This window comes from Bison bison, unplaced genomic scaffold, assembly GCF_000754665.1.
Source record: "Bison bison bison isolate TAMUID 2011002044 unplaced genomic scaffold, Bison_UMD1.0 scf7180017864042, whole genome shotgun sequence".
In the NCBI taxonomy this organism is placed as follows: Eukaryota; Metazoa; Chordata; class Mammalia; order Artiodactyla; family Bovidae; genus Bison; species Bison bison.
In genome coordinates, this window is record NW_011494614.1 from 838,666 (window position 1) to 863,794 (window position 25,129).

The 25,129-nt window shown below is 42.2% G+C and overlaps 1 protein-coding gene across 2 annotated transcripts in view; it reads right to left on the bottom strand.

The window, feature by feature from the left end:
• The window catches only part of CLRN1 (clarin 1), a 47,775-nt gene that overhangs the window by 17,028 nt on the left and 5,618 nt on the right, over positions 1–25,129 (bottom strand). For both annotated transcript variants that reach the window (XM_010835362.1, XM_010835361.1), the window contains exon 2: positions 4,049–4,228. In XM_010835362.1, the coding sequence (XP_010833664.1) occupies positions 4,049–4,228 (180 nt within the window). The remainder of the gene's footprint in view (positions 1–4,048; positions 4,229–25,129) is intronic.

A 25,129-nucleotide genomic window follows, 5' to 3' on the forward strand; every position in this document is an offset into this window, starting at 1 on the left:
AAATGGACAACGAGGAAGAAATGGACAAATTCTTAGAAAAGTACAACTTTCCAAAACTCGACCAGGAAGAAATAGAAAACCTTAACAGACCCATCACAAGCATGGAAATTGAAACTGTAATCAAAAATCTTCCAGCAAACAAAAGCCCAGGTCCAGACGGCTTCACAGCTGAATTCTACCAAAAATTTAGAGAAGAGCTAACACCTATCCTGCTCAAACTCTTCCAGAAAATTGCAGAGGAAGGTAAACTTCCAAACTCATTCTATGAGGCCACCATCACCCTAATACCAAAACCTGACAAAGATGCCACAAAAAAAGAAAACTATAGGCCAATATCACTGATGAACATAGATGCAAAAATCCTAAACAAAATTCTAGCAATCAGAATCCAACAACACATTAAAAAGATCATACACCATGACCAAGTGGGCTTTATCCCAGGGATGCAAGGATTCTTCAATATCCGCAAATCAATCAATGTAATACACCACATTAACAAATTGAAAAACAAAAACCATATGATTATCTCAATAGATGCAGAGAAAGCCTTTGACAAAATTCAACACCCATTTATGATAAAAACTCTCCAGAAAGCAGGAATAGAAGGAACATACCTCAACATAATAAAAGCTATATATGACAAACCCACAGCAAACATTATCCTCAATGGTGAAAAATTGAAAGCATTTCCTCTAAAGTCAGGAACAAAACAAGGGTGCCCACTTTCACCATTACTATTCAACATAGTTTTGGAAGTTTTGGCTACAGCAATCAGAGCAGAAAAAGAAATAAAAGGAATTCAAATTGGAAAAGAAGAAGTAAAACTCTCACTATTTGCAGATGACATGATCCTCTATATAGAAAACCCTAAAGACTCCACCAGAAAATTACTAGAACTAATCAATGATTATAGTAAAGTTGCAGGATATAAAATCAACACACAGAAATCCCTTGCATTCCTATACACTAATAATGAGAAAACAGAAAGAGAAATTAAGGAAACAATTCCATTCACCATTGCAACGAAGAGAATAAAATACTTAGGAATATATCTACCTAAAGAAACTAAAGACCTATATATAGACAACTATAAAACACTGGTGAAAGAAATCAAAGAGGACACTAATAGATGGAGAAATATACCATGTTCATGGATTGGAAGAATCAATATAGTGAAAATGAGTATACTACCCAAAGCAATTTATAGATTCAATGCAATTCCTATCAAGCTACCAACGGTATTCTTCACAGAGCTAGAACAAATAATTTCACAATTTGTATGGAAATACAAAAAACCTCGAATAGCCAAAGCGATCTTGAGAAAGAAAAATGGAACTGGAGGAATCAACCTACCTGACTTCAGGCTCTACTACAAAGCCACAGTTATCAAGACAGTATGGTACTGGCATAAAGACAGAAATATAGATCAATGGAACAAAATAGAAAGCCCAGAGATAAATCCACGCACATATAGAGAATTTGCTTTTCTATCAAGTTCCCAGGTGATGCAGATGGTGCTGGTCTGGGGCCTCCACTTGAAGAACCACTGCGGAACATTATGTTCCCTCTGATAAGTTAGTATGTATCCTGTGGTCTAGTTGGCCCTTGGCTGATGCAAGGAGTTCCACTAAAATAGCACACCATCCAGATCTGCCAGTTTGGTTTGCTGTGTGGGGTGGGAGTGAAGTAACCCCAGCACCCACTTTTAGCCTGGCCTTCCCTTGGGATTGAATCACTGTCTTTGTCTGTCTGTCTGCACCTTGTACCTGTGTTCTTGCTCCTCAGCCCTGATTGCAAAGGCCTTGGCCTCCCTTTAAACTGTTCTATCCTATCTCTCTGGAGCCTGTCCCACCACCTCTATGGGCCTCCTCTGCTAATTCTGTCCCATTCGAGTTCTGATTTCTCTGACCTGTGCTGTTTACGTGCCCAGCTTCACATCTCTTTCTGGACTTGCTTTTGCCAAGTCAGTGAATATGTACTGAATCGTTTGCTGTGTGCAGAGCCCCATGCTGGAGGCTTTTGTGAGAGTACCAAAGATGGGAAGGACTTAGACACTGCTGTCATAGGGTAATCATTGCTGCACGATTGAAACTGTATTGTTTACTTGTGAAAACTATGGAAACTATCTTAGCAGAACCCTCACTAGAGAGAGAACTACTTCAGTTGGGTAAATAATTTGATTAGCAAGATGTAGAGGGGGTAAAGGGCTTCCCAGATGGCTCAGTGGTAAAGAATGCCTGTGGTGCAAGGGACCTGAGTTCGATCCCTGGATTGGGAAGATTCCCCTGGCAACCCACTCTAGTGTTCTTGACTGAGCAACATACACGCACGCATGTTGAAAGGGGGTAAGACCCCAAGAAGTTGAGACAGGCTGAGACCTAGGACATTTTACTAGAGTGTTAACACCTGGACAAATATCTCTTTGAGAGACAGGATGGGAAGAAACTCTAAGGGACTAAAAATCAGTGCATGCATGGGCAGTTGGGGCAAATTATGAACAGTAAAATACAAAAAAGGCCAACGCTCAGCTGCCACTTCTGAGTTTCAGGGAACAAAAGCAGGGTACTCCTCTTGACCCCTGCACACAGCACCCTGAGGAGGTGGGAAGAGCACTTAGGCCACCTCTCCAGCCTGACCCACAGATCTGCCTCCCCCCGCAATCCTCATCCCATTTAAGAAACCAGCTCCCTGTAAACTCAGGGAGCAAGCAAGGACACCTGTTACTTTTCTTTACTCCCTCATGCTTCAGCACAAGTCCCCATAAAGCGTTGCCTGGATGCCTCCTCTGGCCTCTGAGCAATCTCCATTGATTAAGAAGCCCAAGAGCCCAGGGCAGTAACAAACTGTGCTCAGGTTATCATGGAGAGAGGCTGGTATACTGCTTTCTAAGATGAGTGAGCATCTGTTAACTGCACGGGTTTGTTTGATAGAGAAGGAGCTGTGCAAGTTGGTGAACAGAGTTGAATTGTGCAAGGAGAAGGGAGTGGTGTCAAGAGAGAGAAGGGGCCTGGGGGCTGGAGGCTGGGATGGGGAGCTGGCAGCCAAAGGGAAAGCTGCAGAGGAGAAGGAAAGAGTCTAATATGGATCTTCAATACAGCGTTTGCTAGTGTGAGCTGTATTCTGTCTTGTCTCTCTGTGAAATCACTAATAAAATTACTCGCTTCCTGGGGACAGGACAAACACTGAGTCTCTGCGAGTTTGGAGTGGAGTGAAATCAGAGACCTCCCATAGAACAGCGGTGCATATGAGCTAGACTCCTTTGATTTTCTCATCTGTATCTTTCTCTTTCTTGTAAATATATTGGAAACATCCTGTGGCATGAACTGGGTTTTATATTGTTTCCCATCAGCCTTGGTTATTGAGTAGGATGTTTATTGATGAACTAATTTCTGGGTTTAGAGTTTTACTTGTTCAGATACACCTCCGTAGGCTACACAAAGTCCCTGTAGGCCTGAATATGGCCACTCATGTGTGGGGGTACACTGGCTCTTTACTCTTTTTTGATGCCTTGTATTTATTTTTCTGATTATGAATAGATACATGCATATTACAAAACATTTGGAAATATTAAAAAGTATGAGAAAAATGAAAACCACTCATAATTTTACTGCTCAGAGATTACCACCAACAGAATAGACTGTCTCTCTCTCTCTCTCTCTATATATACATACACATATGTGGGGGGCGGGGCTATATATATGGAGAGTCTATATATATGTATACATTCCCTATATTTATATGGGAAATCAAATTAAGTTTATCTTTATAAAATCTTATATACAGCTTTTCCACTTTTTGATATGAGCATTTGTTCTTTCAATTACATCTTCTTCAAAACGATTTAATGCCAGCTAGTTGGATAGACTACCGTCAGGAATTTGTTGGCTCCCCTCTTGTTGGATAATTATACCTTTCTCCACCTTTTGCTCTCATAAATACCACCACAGTGAACGTCCACATATATGTACTGTTGTTTTACATGTGGGTAGGTGTATCTTTTGTACACTGACAAGCCCATTTGTCTTCAGAGGTAGAATTTTGTACTCACCTGAAATGAAGCTCAAGAGATACAACCCCAGTGGACCATGCAGAGTTTCAAAGGGCTTGCCAAAAGCATTGTACATGAAGAAGGCTGTCCCCACCAGGGTTAAAACGATAAGGATTGTGGAGAAGAGAATGACATTGACGTGAATACTGACTGGGATAGCTTTGAGCAAATCCGGGAAAACTGAAGACAAAACAAAGATTGGGAAAAATTTCATCAGTGGTCATTTGCAAGTGTAATTTAAAAGATTAAATCCCTCTTTTTTCACTTCAACAGTCCCTAAAATCCTTCAGATGAATACATTCTCACTTACTCATTTACAAAGGATTTACAAAAAGGTTTAAACATGGTATTACTTTATAGAATCACCAGTAAAAACTAGCAGTGGGGAAAATTTGAGGGATTTTTTTTGCCCTTGGTCATATATAATTACTTAAGTAAACACGTGCTAGTCTTATAACCAAAAGCTATACATTTTGATGACCAAACTTTTAAAGACATTTCTCCGTAGCCTTTTTTTTTTTTTTTTAATCTATCTTAACTTGTAATGACATTTTCAGAACTGGGAGAGTTAAACCATCAGGAGATTTTTATTCTTCCTTTGCTACAAAAAAAAAAAAAAATCTAGTCCACACCAAGATTAAAGAATGAGGTATTTTCAGTTGACTTCAATATTTTGATGTAGCACAAACTGTGGGAAAATAATTTCTGGTGATACAAGAAATATTTTCCATTTAGAAAACATGCCAAATCTATTTCTAGATTTTGTGTTCAGGGCAAGTTTTTCTTGTTTGCAGAGGAAATGAAATACTTCATAAATGTAGCATTTCTCTTATCTGGTAAGGCATCAGCTTGCTTAGCATCAGCAAACCAGGCAAAACCAATCTGGATAAGTTTAGTCTAGTCCACAAACTTGATTTATTGAATACCTACTATGTGCCAAACATTGTTCTAGGTGCTGGAAATAGAGCCATAAAATAAAACAAGGTCCCTGTTGTCTTGTGGAGTTTTTAACCTAATGGGAGTTGATAGATAAATAACAGATAAATAAATGAATGTGATAGTTTATTGCCAAAGAAGGCCCCCATCAATTCCTTGCCTCTTTTTACATATATGTTACTTCCCCTATAAGAGGTAGAATTTATTCCTCAGTCCCCTTGAACCTGGGGGACTGCTCTATGACCATTTGAATATGGCAGAGCTTCCCAGGTGGCATTAATGGTAAAGAACCCACCTGCCAACGCGGGAGACATAAGAGACGTGGGTTCAGTCTCTGGGTCAGGAAGATTTCCTGTAGAAGGAAATGGCACCCACTCCAGTATTCTCGCCTGGAGAATTCCATGGACAGAAGAGCCTGGTGGGCTACAGTCCCTGGGGTTGCAAACAGTCAGACACAACTAAAGCGACTTGGCACACACCCAGAAGCACATCATGCTGCTTTCAGGCCTGGTCTATAAGAGGACCAGCCATTTCCATTTCTTTCCTTTTGGAGGCTTGAGCTGCCGTGCAGGAAGTCCAGTTCTCTGCTGGGAAAAGAGACCACCCAGAGGAGCATCAGGGCACCAGACACAGGAGGAAAGAATCCTACACATCCAGCCCAGAAAAGCCTCCAGGTGACTCCAGCCTCAGCTGCTGTTCAACTGCAGCAGGGAGAGACCCAATCAAGAGCTGTCCCAGCTGAACTGGTACATTTTTGTTTTAAGCCCCTGAGCTTTGGGCAGCTATTGCACTGGGAACAAGACACTTCCAGATAGTGATAATGCTATGTGATATATTATTATATATTATTATTATTATTATATATTATATATATTATATATATATATATATTATTATAGTGATAGTGGAGATATAAAAGAGGGTGATGGGATTTTGAGTGATGGATAAGTGGATGGGGGTGGTCAGGAAAGTGACACCAGAGCTGACACCTGAATGTTGAGAGGGAGGTGGCTATACAGAGATCTGGGGAAGAGCAATCCAGGGGAAAGGAATACAGCTGAAGCGGGAGGGAGCCAGTGCAGGTTCCTGGTGAATGAGGTTGAGGCAGAAGTGGGGTTGCTAGGCTGGGATCAAATTGTTACACCTGCTAGCTCCTGGTCTGTTGACCATGGTAAGGGGCGGGGGATGGTCTGCCCTTACGCTAAATTCATTTGGAAGCCACTGGAGAGTTTTAAGTAGGAGAATGACATAATCTACTCCAGGATGTAAAACAATAGCTCTGGGGCTTCCCTGGTGGTCCACTGCAATACAGGGGACACCAGTTCAATCCCTGGCATGGGGAGACCCCACATGCTGCAGAGCAAATAAGCTCGTGTGCCTCAACGACTGAGTCTGAGCTCTAGAGCCTGGGAGCCACAAGTAATGAAGCCTGTGCACCCAGAGCCCATGCTCTGCAGCATGAGAAGCCACTGCAATGAGAAGCCCGAGCAGTGCAACTAGAGAATAGCCCCTGCTTGCTGCAATTAGAGAAAAGCCCACCTGCAGCAAGCAAGACCCAGCACAGCCAAAACTGAAAAAAACAAATCTTCTTAAAAAAGAAGATTGCTCTGCCTTGCAGAGTCATGAGTCTAAGGGGGGGAAAGAAGGGGGAAGGGTACATGTGGAAGCTGGGATCCTGAGGATGGATTTGGGGTGATGATAAGAGATGGAGGCCTGGCCCAAGGCGTAAGTGGCAAAGACCGTGAGAGGTTGTCCGATTTGTATTGTATTTTGGAGACAGAAGATAGACTTGATGAAAGTAGAAATTGAGGATAACTCCTGTAGTAACTGAATAAACGGTGATGCTATTAAGTGGAATAGACCAGTAGAAGGAGCAGGTTTGGCCATTGGGGTGAGCAGTGATGCAAGAGTTCTATTTTAAATATTTGAAGTTTGAGTTGCATTTAAGCTATCCTAAGTAGAGACAACAAATAGGTTGTATGTATCTGGAGGTCTAGGAAGCAGGCAGAGATATTGAAGGAGGTGAAACTAGGGTGAGGAAAGCAAGGTGTCTAGAGCAAAAAGGAAAGCTTAAGGAGATAGTGACACTCTGGGGCCAACCCTGTACTTGCACGAACCCAGGGTAGATGTCTCATTAACTTCTATGACCAAGGTGTCTTCATGGCCTCACCCTAGTCCTGGCCCTGGTCATTAAAGCCAGGGGAATGGCTATCACTTGTGGAGAAGCTATAGTTAGAGGAAAGATGGACTCAGGAGAGGAAGAGAGTTTATGAGTTAGGAGCAAATTCACAGATTGAACAGCAGGGAAGCCAAGGGAAGAAAATGTCTCAAGGAGGAAGTGGTCAGCTGTGCAAATACAGGTCCTGTGGCCACAGTGCTGTGCTCCTGATCATGTGTCCAAAAGCGACCAGGAGAAGGAGGTGCATTGGTTCAGAACAAACCCTTCACCACTTGTAAGATATAACTCACAACATATGGACATGCATGAAACATGCTTAGTGCTATCAGAGAGGGAGCATCCTCCTCACGAGTACAGACAAGGTCATTCTTTTAAGCATAAAAATCTACCTTCTATTTATGGGCTTCCTTGGTTGTTCAGGTGGTAAAGAATCTGCCTGCAATGCAGGAGACTCGGGTTCGATCCCTGGGTTGTAAAGACTCCCTGAAGAAGGAAATAGCAACCCACTCTAGTATTCTTGCCTGGAAAATTCCATGAACAGAGAAGCCTGGAGGGCTACAGTCCATAGGGTCACAGTCAGACAAGACTGAGTGACTTAACACTACTACTGCCTTTTAGGTAAAATGAAGCAAATTCTGAAATGCCATAATGTAAAACCCCAAGAATAGACTAACCCGTAAACATTGCTTTACCATGACATTTAAGTAATTGCTCTGTAACTGAAAAGCAGACACACAAAAAGGAGAGAGTACTTATACTTAAAGATGCTCATGTTCATTTGTCACTCTTAACAAAAAAAGTTCATGTTTTTAAATATCATTTTGGAAATTCAGTCACTGTGAACCAACCCCTCAGTGTATCAATAAAAATTAATGTATCTGGGGAAAATAGGTGAAGGATACCCGAAACGATAGTACTCTCTGCACCGTCATTGCAACTTTCTATGAGTCTAAAATTGTACCCTCGCGGTATTCTCCGAGTCCTCACTCAGGAGTCCTGGGCAGGTCATTTGAACTGAGGTTTACTTACACAATGTTTCCTTTACAATCTCATAATAAGAGGGAAAAAAAGTGAAAGTGTTAGTTGCTTAGTCATGTCTGACTCTTTGCAACCCCATTGACTATTAAGCCCGCCAGGCTCCTCTATTCACGGGATTTCCCAGGCAAGAACACTGGAGTGGGTTCCCTTCTCCAGAGTATTTTCCTAATCAAGGGATCAAACCTGGGTCTTCTGTATCACAGGCAGATTCTTTACCATCTGAGCCACCCGGGAAGCCCCATAATAAGAGAAAATGAAAGAAAGTGAAGTCTCTCAGTCGTGTCCGACTCTTTGCGATCCCATGAACTGTAGCCTACCAGGCTCCTCCCTCCATGGCTCCTCCCTCCTCTTACTCCAGGCAAGAGTACTGGAGTGGGTTGCCATTTCCTTCTCCAGGGGATCTTCCCGACCCAGGGATCAAACTCGGGTCTCCCAAATTCCAGGCAGACGCTTTAACCTCTGAGCCACCAGGGAAGCCCCATAATAAGAGAAATGCACATTAAATCTGTGAGATACCATTTTCCACAAATCATATTTACAAAGATGAAAACATATAGCGATAGACTGTGTTAGTTAAGACGTAGGGAAATGGAGTCCTTTCTGTACTTTTCTTAGGAGTATAAATTGATATGGCTTCTTTGGGGCTTTACATGACTGTAAAGAATTAAAATACATGTATCCTTCGCTCAGCACTTTACTTCCAGGAGTTTATCCTATGGATGCTTTGTGCATGAATTCAATAGAATGTCACAAGGATATTCATGGCAGCATTTTTTAAATTTATTAATTTTTAATTGAAGGATAATTGCTTTACAGAATTTTGTTGTTTTCTTTCAAACATCAACATGAATCAGCCATAGGTGTACATATCATGGCAGCATTTTTTTTTTGTAAAAACAAAAGGTGGGAAATTATTTGCATGTCTATCAGTATGGCATCCATACAATGGAATGTAAGTCAATGATTTCAAACAATGAAGCGAATCTTTAAGAACAGGTATGGACTTATCATTAAAATGTGATGTGTGATGAAAAAAACACACATAAGGAGAAAGTGCCTGATTCTGTCATTTGGGGAAAAGCCAAAGGAGGATGTATATAGAAACAAGTAATAAGTATTTCACATATCTGATTTAATTCAACGATGCCATGATATAGGTACCATTATTAGTTTTTTTCCTCTAGCAAATAGTTTCCTCTCTTTCCCAGAGGAAACATCTGGGACTCAGATGTAATGTGCCCAAGGTTTTTATTTAGTGAGTTGCAGAGACTTGAACTCATGTCCACTCTTATTCACCAGGCTAGAGCCTTGGGGACAGGCATGCTTGTCTAGGCAGAGACTATTTCTAAAAGATTACACGTGAAACTGGTAGCATTGCTTCTGGGCCAGGAGACTGAGAGATTTTTCATTATGTACCTTTTAAAAACATAATTTTTATTTACTTATTTATTTTCGGCCGGGATGGGTCTTTGTTGCTGTGTGGGCTTTTCTCTAGTTGCGGAGAGTGGGGGCTTTTCTCTAGTTGCGGTGTGTGGGCTTCTCATTGCAGTGGCTTCTCTTGTCACAGCGCGCGGGCTCTAGGGCATGCAGGCTTTAGTAGTCGTGGTGTGTGCGAGCTCAGTTGCTCCATGGCATGTGGGGTCTTCCCAGTTCAGGGATCAGACCCATGTCTCCTGAATTGGCAGGTGGATTCTTTACCACTGAACCACCTGCAAAGTCCCCATGATATTCCTTTTAGTTCCGTTTGGGAAAAAAAATTTTTACCACTCTGCACGCATTATCTATTCAATAAATACATGAATATTAAAAACAACACAAAAGGATAAATGAAGACAAAAAGTTCCCATGACTGCTCTAGATTAAAAGAGACTTTAGGAGATACACTAACTAAATGCAATGTGTGGGTATTGTTTGTGATTTGAACAAAACTTTGTAAAAGACATTTTTGAAATAACCAAGGAAAATTGACAGTGGACTGAGTTTTAGATATTACACAACTGTTATTGATGTTGTTGGTTATGTTAAAGGTGTTGTGATTGTGTTTTGAAAAGTTCTTATTAATTAGAAATTGGATGGCTGGATAGATAGATAAAAATAAAATAAGAAAATGCCTCTGCTTTGTTTGGAAGATGGAGGCACACGGGGTGTTGAAATGCTGAGCCTGGGTTGTTAGTGATTGTACTGGTCCATGCTGCCCTGTGTTCTGAGGGCACAGAGTGAACCAGCTGGTCTGTGATCACTTGCCCTCCCAAAATTCCAACTTCTGAGACATCTCAATCAATCTGACCTGCTATTCTTATACTTGGTCAGCTGTTGCTTTGGTTTTGACCAAAGTTATCAAAAACCTTGGTTGCTTCTATCTCCGCACCTGTAGAAAAAGTAGCAACCTCTTCATGTCTGAGGGGGCAGGTAGGTGAAACCTGTTTGAAAATGGAGGGTTGTTACCAAATTGAAACAAAGGCAGAAGAAATTGTACTGATTTGCCTCCTGGAAAGAAAAGCCAGAAGCTAAAGTCAATATCACGTGGAGCATGTTAATTCTTACGAAGTCTCTTAAAATTCCTACAGTTGTGAGAAAGTTACCCAGGAGGGCACTAATCCCTGCTTATTATGCTTACATCTTATCAAGTTTCTTTGTTTGATAAAAATTCCCTGAGGTCTATAATGACCAATCAGAACTCTGGTAACAACCCTCCATTTTCCAACCAACGCTAATCTGACTTTTCCTTTGCTGAAGATGAGAGCAGACCATTCAAATAAAAATTGGAAGTTGTCACTTTAATGATAGTGGATATTTTGTGTCCAGGAGGTAGATTTGTTCCTCTTTCCGTTCTTTGAGGTGTAGGATTACAACACAGAAGAAGGATTTGAACATGTTGATCTCTGGAGGGGCTGTCATTAATCCAGCAAGTCACTTCTGGCCTCGAGAAATTACTTGATTAGCTGTTGACAAGTGAAAGGGAGTTATTTATGAAAACGGGCAGCCGATGCCATATTAATAGCACAGGCTTGGTCTGTGGGTTCAGCATTACTCTCCCTCTCTTTCATTCCCTTATCACTGATTTCCTCCATCTGTCTATGACTCCGTGTGTCTAGGTCTCCTCATCCTTCAACCATCCAAACCCCTAAGTACCCTTCCTTTTTTCACCAGACTTCTTCAAAGAGAAATATGTGAGTAATAAAAATACGAATAAAAATAACAGTCAAATAATTATATGACATTTGCTGTGTGCCACATGCTTTAGGTATATCGCATAAATCAGCATACTTAATACAATATAAAGAAAGTACTATTATATGCTCAGTGTATAGATTTAAAAAAAAGAAGGCATAGAGAAGTAAGTTGTATAAAGTCACACAGTGGCCTCACTGCCTTTACTTTTACTTTGCCCTCTATTGTCAAGATTAAATAAAATTAATACAGTAAAAAATTCTTTTTAATGTAATTTTGTGCATTTTGACAAATGCTTGCAATCATGTAACCACCACCGCAATCAATTATCAGAACTATTCCACATTTCCCCAAACTTCCGGTTTCCCCTTTGTAGTCAACCCATCCCCCATACAAAGCTCCTGAATGTGTGACTTTATAAGAAACTGCCAAGTGTTTTCCACAGTCGCTGTACCATTTCACTTCCCTACCCACCATGCATGAGAGTCCCAGTTGTTCTCCTTTCTTGGGGACACTTGGCAGGTTTTTTTAAATTGTAGTCATTTAATAGAAGTGTAGTTTATCTTGTAGCTTTAATTAGTATTTGCCAAATGACTGATGATGTTGAGCATCCTTTTGTGAGTTATTTGCCTTCTATATATATTTTTTTTGTTGTTGAAGTGTCTGTTCATATCTTTTGTGTGTGCATTTTTTACTGAATTGTTTATTACTGTTATTATTGAGCTTCAAGAATTCTTTCTGTGTGCTGGATACAAGGCATTTATCAGATAAGTAATTCACAAATATTTTCTCTGAGTCTGTGGTTTGTCTTTTCATTCTTTTATCAGTGTCTTTTGAAGAGCAGTCCTTATTTTAAAGAATTCCAATTTATCATTTTTTTTCTTTTATATATCATGTTTTAGATGTTAGATCTGCAAGGTCACAAATAATTTCCCCTATGTTTTCCTTCTAGAAATTTTTTAGTTTTAGGTTTGCAGTTAAGTCTACGATCCATTTTAAGTTATTTTTTGTGTATGGCCAAGGTTAAATTTTTTTACATATGAATACCTAGTGTTTCAAGACTTTAAAAGCTGACCATAGACTTAACATATGACCCAGCAATCCTATTCCTAAATGTTTACAATGGCTTTATTTATATTTGTTAAAAACTGGAAACATTTTAATATCCATCAACTGGTGAATGGACAAACTGTGGCCTGTCCGTAAAATAAGCGACCCCATGGACTGCAGCCTGCCAGGATCCTGTCCATGGGATTTTCCAGGCAAGAATACTGGAGGGGGTTGCCATTTATTTCTCCATAGTAATAAGGCATGGACTATTGGTGTGCATGATAGCAAGGGTGGATCTGAAATGTGTTATACTAACTGAAAGTAAGTGAATTCGAAAGGCTGCATATTGTATGATTCCATATAGATGACATTCTGGAAAAAGCAAAATGATAAGGACAGAAACGATAAGGATCATTGGTTACCCAGGGTTAGGGGTGGGGAGGAGACTGACCACAAAGGGGCATAAGGGAAACTTGGGGGGTAATGAAAATGTTCTATATCTTGATTGTGCTGGTATTAACATGCCTCTATGCCTCTCAGAATTCATAGACCTGTACACCTAAAAAGGATGAAATGTACAGTATGTAGTTATACCTGAGATGGTTAGATAACATCACTGACTCAGTGGACATGAGTTTGAGCAAACTCCAGGAGATGGTGAAGGACAGGCAAGCCTGGCATGCTGCAATCCATGGGGTTGCAAAGTCAGACACCACTGAGCAACTGAATAACAATGACAGTAAAGCTCACCAAAAACAAAGAAAAGCAGGAGGAACAGGGTGTAAAGTGAATGCTGCCTTCCAGGTGTGAGTGATAGCCTCGGCAAAGGTGACCGTTTGGCATGGAGGAAGGAAGAGCTTGGTTAGAGATGAGAAAAGGAGCACTGGGCCAGGAGTCAGGCACTCAGGTTCGGGTCCACTCTGGGACTGTGAGCAGGTTAATGGATCCTTCTTTCTCTCTAAAATAAGGGTCTCCATGGGGCAGCCTGGGAATGGACTAGGCATTTGAAATTAGACAAAAGAAATTCAGTTTCAGCTTCTTTTCTAACTCTCTGAACTCCCCAAACCTTGATTTCTTTGAAAAAAATAAGACTAAGGGGATCCCATGATGGTCCAGTGGTTAGGACTCGGCACTTCCACTGTGGGGACCTTTATTTGATCCCTGGTCGGGGAACTAGGATCCCGCAAGCTGCATGGCACGGCCAATTAAAAACAATAATAATAATAAGACTAATCCCATCTTTCGCTGACATCTGTGAGGATTTAATGACATCGTGGAAGGAGAACCTAGTGTGTGATCAGTGCTCAGGAGAGGTCTGCTACAGTGCACCCCTGTCTTAGGCCAATTTTCCTACCATCCATCCCTCCCACCACCTCAAAGATACTGGTCTCCTTTCTCTGCCAGAGTATCAGTTTCCCCGTCTGTTGGATAAGTCCCACCAGCATACAAACATGCTCTCATTTTTCTCATCTTAAAAAAAAAATCTCACTTAAGTCCTCCTCCAGCTCTTACCCGCTTTCTCTGTTTCTCTTACAGCAAAAGCTCTCAGGGAGTTGCCTACATTCTCAGCGTCGTTGTCTTCTTTCTACCTTCTCTCTTGAACCCACTGCACTAATACTATTAATACATTTCCCAGGACAGCCAAGAGCTTCAAGCTGTCAAACCCAAGGGTCCATCTTTCTCCCCATCTTACCCAGTCTACATTTGGCACAGTGGCTCATTCCCCTGCTCCTGGAAACACTTTCTTCTCTTGGCTTCCAGACATTGCCGTCTCCTGGGTTTGTTACCTCCCTGGCCACCATCTTGATCTACTTTGTTGGCTCATCTTCATCTCCTGAGTCAACCAGAGGACAACTCATTTCTTTGACCTCTTCTCTCCCTCTTCACTCTCTTCCCCAGTGCTCTATACAGTATCATAGCTTTGACCAGAAATACTCTCAAACAGATGTTTCCGGCATAACTTCTTCTTGAATCCCCAACTTGTATGTCCTCCAATTACCTACTGAACATGGGATATTGAGTAGGCATGTCAGTGTGTCCCAAAGTGAACTCAGAACCTCCTCTTCTCACTCTTGCTTCCTTTAGCGTTCTTCATTTTGGTTGCTGGCAGTCCCATTCTTCCTTGGCCTCATCCTCAATTCCTCTGTTACTCTCACACTTTGTGTGAACCCATCAGGAAAACCTGCTGGTTCTGCCTTCAGAGTCAGACTATGTCTCCCTGTCTCCACTACTCCTCCTGGTCTAAGCCACCAGTATCTCTCACTTGGAGGACTGCAAGGGCTTCCTAACCGGTCTCCCTGCCACCACCCCTCCATCCCGCACTCTGCTCTCAACCCGGTGGCCAGTGGGATCTTTCAAAAGTGAATTGGGTTATTTCAGTTCCCCACTTAAGCCCTTCTGGTGGATTCTCATCTTGCTGAGTATAAGCCAAGTCATTACAATGGCCCACTAGATCACCCACACACAAGGTTGGACTTCTTGTCAAACCTCTGACTTCATCTGCTGCCTGTTTCCTTGCTTGGTGTGCTCCAGCCACTGGTCTCATTCCTGTACTTCAAATGTGCCAGAAATACTTCCACCTCCGGGTCTTCGCTTGTACTGTTCCTTCTGCCTGTATATCCCCTAGATATCCTCACAGCCTGTTCCTTCAGCTCCATGTCTTTACTTAGATGTCACTTTCTCAGGGAGACCTTCTTTTCTAAAAAATTATTTATGTTTAATTGAAGAATAATTGCCTTACAATATCGTGTTGGTTCCTGCCATACATCAACATGAATCTTAAAGTTGCAACCTCCTGCCCAGTCCCCCACCCCCGCACTACCAACCCCTTTCCTTGCTTTTATTTTTCTCCACAGCAATTATCACCATCTGATAAATTGTATATTTTTACTTGTTTGTTTGTTTCCCCCATAACATGAGGACAAGTGCCTTGGTCTGTCTTACCCACTGCTGTCTTCCTGGCATCTAAGGATGCTGGCAGAACAGTATTTCCCAACATTTTTTTTTCACTATTGCTTCTCACCCCAGGAGTCTTTTTAGACATTTCTCCTAATCGCCCTCCACTCATGAAATTTTAATACCACAGATATACTATGTATTGGTTTCTGTATTATATTTGTATGTGTACTGTATACCTTATAATATACACTTTTTGAAGGAGTAGGGGTTTTTGCTTGCCCTGAAGAACTAATTTTCACCTCCTTTGGGGGTTTCTGCTGCTGTGGAGAATGCACCATGTAGCTGCTGGACACGTATGTGTTGGGTGGATATGTCTCGCTCTGGGGAGGATGTAGGGGCAGAGCCTGGTTAGCAGGTCTGGGGTTTTTTGGTGGAAACCAGTGGTTCTGATGGGAGGGCGTTAGTGCAGCATCTATGAGGAGGGAAGGAAGGAGGGGAGAGGTCAGTCCAGCCAGAGACCACAGGGCCAAAGTAGATGAAGAAGCAGGTTGGCAGTTTTAAGTGTGTTGGGAGTTTCTGGTTGGGAACCAGAATTTGTCCTTTGAGTCAGGCAGTCACTGGTGACCTTAATAGAAGCTGTTTCTGGGGTTGGTGGTAATCGAAGCTGAATTGAAAGAGCTTTTGGAGAGAATCTGGGACAATGTGGAAATAGAATAGTTGCCAAAGGGATGAGAGGCGCTGGTGTGGGTCTTTTTTTTTTTTTTTTAAGAAGTTGAAAGACCTGGCTGGCAACTAGAATGGAATTTCAAATCTCTTTATTAAAAGAAAAATTTTAATCCAACATACTTGGGGGATTGTCAACATGTTAGATGGAAACTGATGGCTGTTATTTGATAATAAGGTTTAAAGTTTGGAATTTGTGAAAGAATCCACATCAAATGTTAACATGACACAGCTCTTTTTTGTTGCCACGGTGGGAGAATGGGGCAAAACGGACTTGCTCTCTCTGTGTTTCTGTTAGTTTGTCCAACGTTCCTGCTGTTTATGGAGGGAACTTATAACTGAAAAATATTATAGCATTGAAATGGAAATTAAGATATGAATTTCACCTGCAATCCCATCAACATAAAAAGCAAGCCTTCCCTTTGTTTTTTTTTTTTTTCCTTTCAAATATATTACTGTAATCATAATGAAGTTCTGAGGTCACATTGTGTTCTTTTTATTCAGGATATAAGCAATCCCCATGTCACACAGATTGTCTTCATAACTACCATTTAGATAACTGCATGGATTTTCCATCAAACTGCTGCCCTGCTGCCCATTAGGTTGACTTCCATTATTTCAGCATTATGGTTACTGCTTCCCACGAGCATTTTCAAGTATATACCTTTTTCTTTCTCATTATAGGGGTGGGTGATGTGCAGGAATAACCTTTTTGGAGGCATTCCCAGGAATAGAATGACTTGGGCCAGAATACTAAGGAACACCGTTTAGATATGTAGATACAAGGGAATCTAAAGACAGTGAGTTATATTCTATAACACTCATGTTAAACTCCTGGTTCAAAGCTCAATTCCTCTTTGGGAAGTCTGGAAAGCAGAGATTTCAGACAAGATATCAAGTTAGAAACAGAGCTAGAAGAAACCAGACGTTGAGTTGACTCTCCTAACAGAATAGAAGGCGCCTAGGTCATAGGAGGGCTTCTCTGGTGGCTCAGGTGGTAAAGAATCTGCCTGTAATGCGGGAGACCAGAGTTTGATCTCTGGGTTGGGAAGATCCCCTGGAGAAAGGAATGGCTTCAACCACTCTAGTATTCTTATCTGGAGAATTACATGAACAGAGAAGCCTGGCAGACTATAGTCCATAGGGTTGCACAGAGTCAGACATGACTGAGCTACTAACACATACATACATGCATATACAAGTCATAGGAAGGCAAGGGAACCCACATGGCTGAGCACACAGAGGAAAGCTGTGGGACCCTTGTGACTGCAGTCTGCTCTCATGAAACAGCCGAGTAAGTCATAAGGTAACGGCTGGGAGTGAAAACACGGTCACCGTGGTGCTCTCTGGAGGAAGTTTACCCTCCTGCCGTCATTCAGTGGGAGGCTCTGTTCCTCAAGCTGTATGCCTTGTGTCTGGACCCCCACTCTCCTTGAGCCTCTGAACTGTGGTCCCCCCATCCCCGCAAAGCCTTTCCCAGCCTTTCCCCCTTCTGTCCCTCTTTGGATATTCCAGATTCCCCAGCTCTTAAGCACCCACCACGCTCCAGCTCTGTCTCCCTTAGTCTTATCTGGCTTACAAAAGGCTCAAAGATACCTAGTGAACCGAACTCTTCCATTTCAGAGAGAAAACAGAGGCCATCAGAAGATTTCCCACATCTAGGCCTACTCCTGGTGCTCTCTGACCCTTTCCCACACTGTCCTTTCTGAATCCATTAATCATCTACCTGTCCCATCTGTCTACAGCCTTTTCCTCTTACTGCTGTATCCCCTCAGCGTAGACTTGTACTCAATATCCTCCCACTATATGTACGTATGTATACACACACACACACACGTAGACACACACACACACATGTAGACACACACCCACACACACACACACACCCACACACCCTAGCCTGGCCTTAGGACTCTTCTCGCCACTCCCTGTCCTCAGTCTTCTCTGGGTCCTTATCTCTCCTTCCCTCCTCAGCTCCCACAAGGTCCTTACCTCCCCCTTCCTACAGGAGGACCACTGCATCAAGACTGCTTTAGCAAAGGTCCCCCGTGACCTTCTGGTATAAGATTCAAAGGACCATTTTCATTGTCTCTCATGTGACACCTCCATTGCTCCCTGGTTGAACATTGCTCCTCCCGTGGTTCCCCCTCAGCCAGGCCCTCCCAGTTCACTGACCATCTTCTCTCCTCCCCTTTGCATGTCCTTCCTTTTCTACCTAGAAATACTAGCGCTTTCTAGAACACATCTTCTTTTGCCTTCTCATTTGATTCCCACCTCAAGAAGCCTCCTCTTCAGTTGTAGCTCCAGCTACTACCTCCAATCTGCCGGGTCCCACCTCTCTGCCTTTGCCTCAGCCTTGCTCACGACCTCCATATCTGTATAACTGATGGACGTCTTTTATTGCTAACCCATATGTGAACTCATTAAACGTGACCATAAGTCATTCCACCCCCACTCTAAACTGTCCCCTTCTGTATTTATCTTGGCAAGTGATCCCAACCGTCTAGCCAGTGGAAGCCTGGGGTTCATCCTCCATCACCAAGTTCTGTTGATATTTGCTTCTGATTATTTTGGGAATATTTGCACCCCGCTTCCAGCCTTCTGAAAATGCTTTGGTTTGGACCTCCAAATCTTGGAGGAACCTTCTGATTATACTCCCTGCCTCTCTTTCAGTCTTCTAATCTGTCTTCTGTTCTGACACAAACCTACTTAATATCCTTAAGTGGTACCCCAATGCCTACAAGATAAAGTTAACCAGTGAAGTCCCTCACATTCTATTCTCTTCTTCCTCTCCAGCCTTACCTTCCTCCTTCTTTTGTCTCTCACGTGTCCTCTGCGCTCTGGCCACAATAGGCTCTTCCTACGTTGGTTCATGCTGTTCCTTTGCTCAGAATGGCTTGTTCAATGCCATCTAGTGATATCTAACTCTAATCCTTACTTTCCTCTGATCTCTCTGTGCCTTGCCCTGACAGTAGTTCTGTTTCTTGGAACTTTGTAAACAAAAATGATTGTGTTGATGATAATGATAATCGGCACGATTACACCGTCCATAGTTCTGGTTCTCCCCCTTCTGGGCCCATGGGGATTTCATGTTTTGGCTCCTTTGAGGGCTCGGTCATGTAACATCCTTGGTGTGTGTCAGTTCCAGGTCAGAGAATTTAGTTGCCTGGGTGAGAGCTCTTTGTTACAATAACTGGTAATATTACAGACGGTGACTGAAATCCTGGAATAGAACTACAGCTAATCTCTGATGAGTATGTACTGTGAGCAACAAATCAATCTTTGTTAATTTTTTTTTTTTTGGCTGCCCTGCATGTCTTGGAAGATCTCAGTTCCCCAACCAGAAATTGAATCTGGTCCACAGCAGTGAAGACCCAGAATCCTAGGCCATCATGGAATTTAAGTGTTCTGTTGATTTAAACCTATAATATTGGACTTCATTATTAAAACATAGCCTCGCCCATCTTGACTGAGAAAACTGTACATATAGCTCTTACAAGTGGTCAGTTATTTAAAAACACTTCTGCTAGATTCTTGGGTGTTTAGGAACAAGTACTGTCTCATTCCCCTTGAGTCTAGAAGAGCACTGGAGCACGTAAGCACTGATGATCTTTTCAGGGGGTGGTGAGAGCACCATACTCTAACTTACAAAGAATTTGTATTTTACATATGAAGTGACATTGTTTTCAATAGATCATTGGAAAGTAATAAGAATAAGATTTTTTTTTTAAAGCTGTTTGTTTTTACTAACTGCTAAGTATGTTCTTTTATTGCCATTAATCCATGCTTTATTTGATCTCTTTAAATGTATGGCTTTCATTTCAGTTGCCTTAAAATTTATTTCATTTCTGTCTCCTGGGTTCTTCTGCTGTATTTTATCCCAAAACCTTGTTCTCTGTTTATCTCTTACTGATTACATCTTTCATCCTGCAATTCTTAAAACAGGACTCAGTAAACCTGGTCTAAGCCTCTGTTTAGGCACTAATCAAGAGTATGAGGTGGTTAGAATATCACACATGACCAAAGGAAGAAGAGGAGGGAGCTTGGTGGGAAGAGAGAAAAATAGTTAGACATTAATCAAAAGGTGACAGGCTGGGAAAAGAGTAGCTTTTGGAATCGGAAAAGTGAAAGTGTTAGTTGCGCAGTCGTGTCTGACTCTTTGCAACCCCATGGACTGTAGCCCACCTGGCTCCTCTCTCTGTCCATGGAATTCTCCAGGCAAGAATATTGGAGTGGGTTGCCATGCTTTCCTGCAGGAGATCTTCCCAACCAAGGGATTGAACCCAGGTTTCCTGCATTTTGGCAGATTCTTTACCGTCTGAGGCACTAGGGAAGCCCAAGTCTGAGATTAAATCTGGTTTTGCCATTTACCGCTCATGATGCTTCAGCTCCTTGTCTGTAAATGTGGATGGTAATAGAAATAAGTTGCAGAACTTTTGAACAACACAATATCATTTATATGGAAGTTCTATAAATTTTATGTAATCACTTAAGCATTTTTTTTAACATAATGAAAATGGCAGAAGAGTTGTATTTTTACCATGAGTGAGATACTTAATGGATTTCCCTCATGGTCCAGCAGCTAAGACTCCGCTCTCCCAATGCAGGGGGCCTGGGTTTGATCCCTGGTCAAGAAAATAAATCCCACATGTAGAAACTTAAAAAAAAAAAAAAGATCCTGAATGCCACAGCAAAGATCGAAGATCCTATATGCCACAACGGAGATCCAGTGTAGCCAATAAATAAATATTTTTTGGAAAAAGAGTGGGAGATTCAAGAGCCCAGTGCAGTGTGAGAGCACCGGCGTTTTCAAGTCTCAGGATTGATCCCTGGAACTGGTGGGAGTTATCCAGCCCATAGGTGGAGCCATATCTGTATATTAGGACTTAATATCCTCCCAGAGAGGCCCTGAGATTACATGGCATTCAGATGATCTGTCTTGCAGCTCAGGGTTTTTTTGTTTTGTTTTTCCCCTGGCCTGACAGGTGACTATTGCTATACATAATCCAAGAACTTCAGATTTGATCACTTATTTGCTCCTTGTCACACACTTCCCTCAGTAACTGATCTACTGCCCCCATCAGATCAGATCAGATCAGTCGCTCAGTCGTGTCCGACTCTTTGTGACCCCATGAATTGTAGCACGCCAGGCCTCCCTGTCCATCACCAACTCCTGGAGTTCACTCAGACTCACGTCCATCGAGTCAGTGATGCCATCCAGCCATCTCATCTTCTGTCGTCCCCTTCTCCTCCTGCCCCCAACCCCTCCCAGCATCAGAGTCTTTTCCAATGAGTCAACTCTTCGCATGAGGTGGCCAAAGTACTGGAGTTTCAGCTTCAGCATCATTCCTTCCAAAGAAATCCCAGGGCTGATCTCCTTCAGAATGGACTGGGTGGATCTCCTTGCTGCCCCCATTCTCACTTCTATTTCCCTAGTGCTATTCCTTGCACATTTTCTAATGGCACACCTCTAAAGAGGGGCCCTGATAGTCTTCAGGAGACAGAGAGATGGAGGCCAAGATACTAGCTTTATCTTGATAAAGTGTTGGAGAAGGTGGTTTAGATTGTCCACCCAGTTCCATTGAATTGGTTGGCCTCACGCTCCCAACCCCCTCAGCCCGTCAGCCCTCACCTGTCAGCAAAAGTCCTCCTTCCCCTGGGCAGACCTGGCACCCTGACTCTGGCCAGGAGAAGAGCAGACTCCTGTAACTGGTGGGCAGATTTGGAAAGACGGAATGCCTTTGAAGCCAAAACTTGCTCAGTTTCTTACTATAAACCCACCATTCAGATCTGTTGTTCCCTCCGAGCCCAGGTGGGTGTGGATGAAGTGTGAGACCCTTCCTAGAAATACGCCCGCTAAAGGAATGGAAGGCAAGCATTCCAGCTTGAACTTGACCAGAAAACCTCCCAACTGTTTGGGAACAATACTAAACATGACTTCTCCCCCTGCCCGCCTTCTGGTGACCTCATCCAGCCCTAACACAGAGGGCTCCTGACTCTTCGACCTCACCTGATTCTGCCAGTCTCGGCTGTCATCTGCCACAGTACTTCTCAGTCTTGGCTAGACATTAGACTCACTTCGGAAGCTTCTAAGCCATCCAGTGCTCAGGCCCCGCCTCCAGAGATCCTGATCCAGCTGCTCAGGGATGGGGCCTTGGCATCGGTAGTTTTCAGGACTCCCTGGGTGATTCTAAAGCACAGCAGGGTTACAGACCACTGATCTAATGATTTAGGTCTCATCGACCCTATCTGTCTTCATCTGGCCAGATGTAAATTGCAGGTGACACCATCCGTGAAGCTCTCAAAACGAAGGCAGCCTCTGACAATGATGTTAGCAATGGTGCCACCTCTTCTTCCTAGATTAAAGCCGTGGTGGTAGCTTCAGAGGTCCTGTTTTTCTTCTCGACTTGTCCTTCACATGAAAGGGATGTTTCAAAAAGAAGTTGTATTTGGCCCCTTGGTGCTCAGCTATTCATTTTCTTGAAAGGGACTAAGGGGGAAGATTTCTTTCTTCTTACAGAAATGCTCTTTATCTGACTTTTCCCCTCAGCCCGTCTGCAGCCTGTCATTATGAAAATCCAGTAAAAGACATTTCTTGACATGAACTCAGTGCATTCATCTCCTTTAATATCACCCCGAATCTCACACCCAGGTATCGAGCCAGGCTTCTGATGGCTCCATGGTCAGGGAGAATGAAATCCATGACCCCAGCACTTAAAAGGAAGAGACTCGATGATATGATAGAACCACTTAAAATGCAGTTTTCTCAGTACCTTGCCTGAATTTCTTTCAGCTGAACTCTACCTATCTGACTCCAGCCTATGGGAAGCAGCCCCATCAGTGAGTCTTAATCACCCACAGTGGCTGAGGGACGGCAGATGCTTTGGTGCATATGTGTCTCCGATAACAGAACCCATTTAACTGCTCCGAATCCACAGGGTATGATTATGTTGGGGTAATAACTCCCAAGAATGGCTTTGCCACAGTTATAACATGCTGAGAGGGAGCGAAATACGAATCCTGCATAAATTAGTCTGCCAGGTACCGTTAGCTATTAGTCAGTGCTATCAGACCTGTAATGAAAGGGTATCACACCACAGCCACTCTGGCTGTTTAGCTACATGACTGGATGAAAGGCAAATCTGATGTTGTTTCATTTAAATGAGTTTTTTTTTTTTAATCTACCTGCTTTTAGCTTTATGAAATCCCTAATACAGTTCAGAGATTAAAATGAGCTTTTATTTTTCATCTTTTGAGAAAAGAGATCTTGATTTGTACTCTAATTCTAACCCATTGACTCCTCATATCAGTTTTTATAGTGAATCAAATGTACCTGCATTTTTTTTTTCTAATTCCTGCTTCTGTTTTGAAACCTGTTCTTGTCACCTCTGGAAGGAGCCCGCCATTTTCATCATTGCCGTGGTTAAATAATTATTGTAGTGCAAGTAACTAAGTGGGGCTTCCCAGGTGGCATGGGTTTGACCCCTGGGTCGGGAAGATCCTTTGGAGAAGGAAATGTCAACCCATTCCAGTATTTTTGCCTGGAAAATTCCATGGATAGAGGAGCCTGGCAAGCTATAATCCATGGAGTCACAAAGAGTCAGACACGACTGAAAACATGTACTCACACAAGTAACTAACTTTGAAGATCTTACCGTGAAGGTTTTCACTGGCAGAGATTTTTAAATGAGCTAACCACAGTTGAAACCAGGTGTCTCTGCCTTCAGCGTTAACTATCAACATCAAGATAATATAATTATATAACCCAAAGTTTAGCCACAAGCATGTGACCTGCTCAAGCTAGATCCTGGCTTACCTATTTTATTTTCTAAAGGTCAAATTGGGGCTGAAATATCAGGGCCACTGAAATGTGAAATAAAGAGGCAATGAATGAATTCAAATCTGAAGGCCAACTACCATCACTTGGTTATATGAGAACTAGGTCGTGTGAAGTACTAACACAGTGCTTTTTCATCTGTGAGGTTTTTTTTTCTTTTAAAATAAACTGAAGTAAAGTCGACTTACAATATTATATTAGTTTTAAATGTATAGCATAGTAGTTTTATCCTTTTATAGATTATACTTCATGCAAAGTTATTATAAAATATTGACTACATTTCCCATGTTGTATCTTAATGGTAGTGGGTAACTCTTAATCCTCTTCGCCTACTTTGCCTCCACCACCCATCTCCCCTCTGATAACCACTAGTTTGTTCTCTGTATCTGTGAGCCTTTTTCTGTTTTATTTGTTCACTTTTTATTTCAGATCCCACATATGATTGAAAACATATGGTATTTGTCTTTCTCTGTGTGACTTATTTTACTAAGTATAACACCCTCCAGGTCAATCCACATTGTCACAAGTGGCAAGATTTCATTCTTTTTTATGACTAATATCCCATTGTATATGTAAAACATATCTTTTTTTAATCTATCCATCTGTTGATGGACACAGTTTCTATATCTTGGCTATCCTAAATGATGCTGCTAAGAACATAGGCTTACATATATCTTTTTGAATTAGTGTTTTTGCTTTCTTTGGATAAATATCTAGGTGTGGAATTGCCAGGTTGTGTGGTCATTCTATTTTTAAGTTTTTGAGGAACCTCCATACTGTTTTCCATAGTGGTTACCAATTCCCACCAACAGTACACAATTTTTCCGTTTCCTCCACGTCCTCAGCAGCCCAACATAGTATTTTAAATAGGTGGTGAAACTAAGTCCTGCTTGTACATTTTCCTCATCTCTTTGCATAATGTATGGAGACAGAAGGTGGTAGAGGAATGAGTAGATCAAGAATTTCAATCCTAGGTCTGCTACTTACTAGGTCTGTGACTTTGGGAAATTTTTGTGACCTCTCTTGAGTTTCCACGTCTTCCACTTCTATTTGTTCAAGAGAAGCAGGATCATAACGCCTCCATCTAAGGGTTGGAGATCATGTATGCAAAATGCCTGGCACCCGTGAGGCACCCAGTAAATGGGCAGCTGAAACTAGTATTTTTTTCTTCTGGATTGCCTGAAAGTCCTTGGGGAAGATGAGTCACCCTCAGAGATTAGAAGAGAAAGCAGGATGGGGGGTGGGGTGG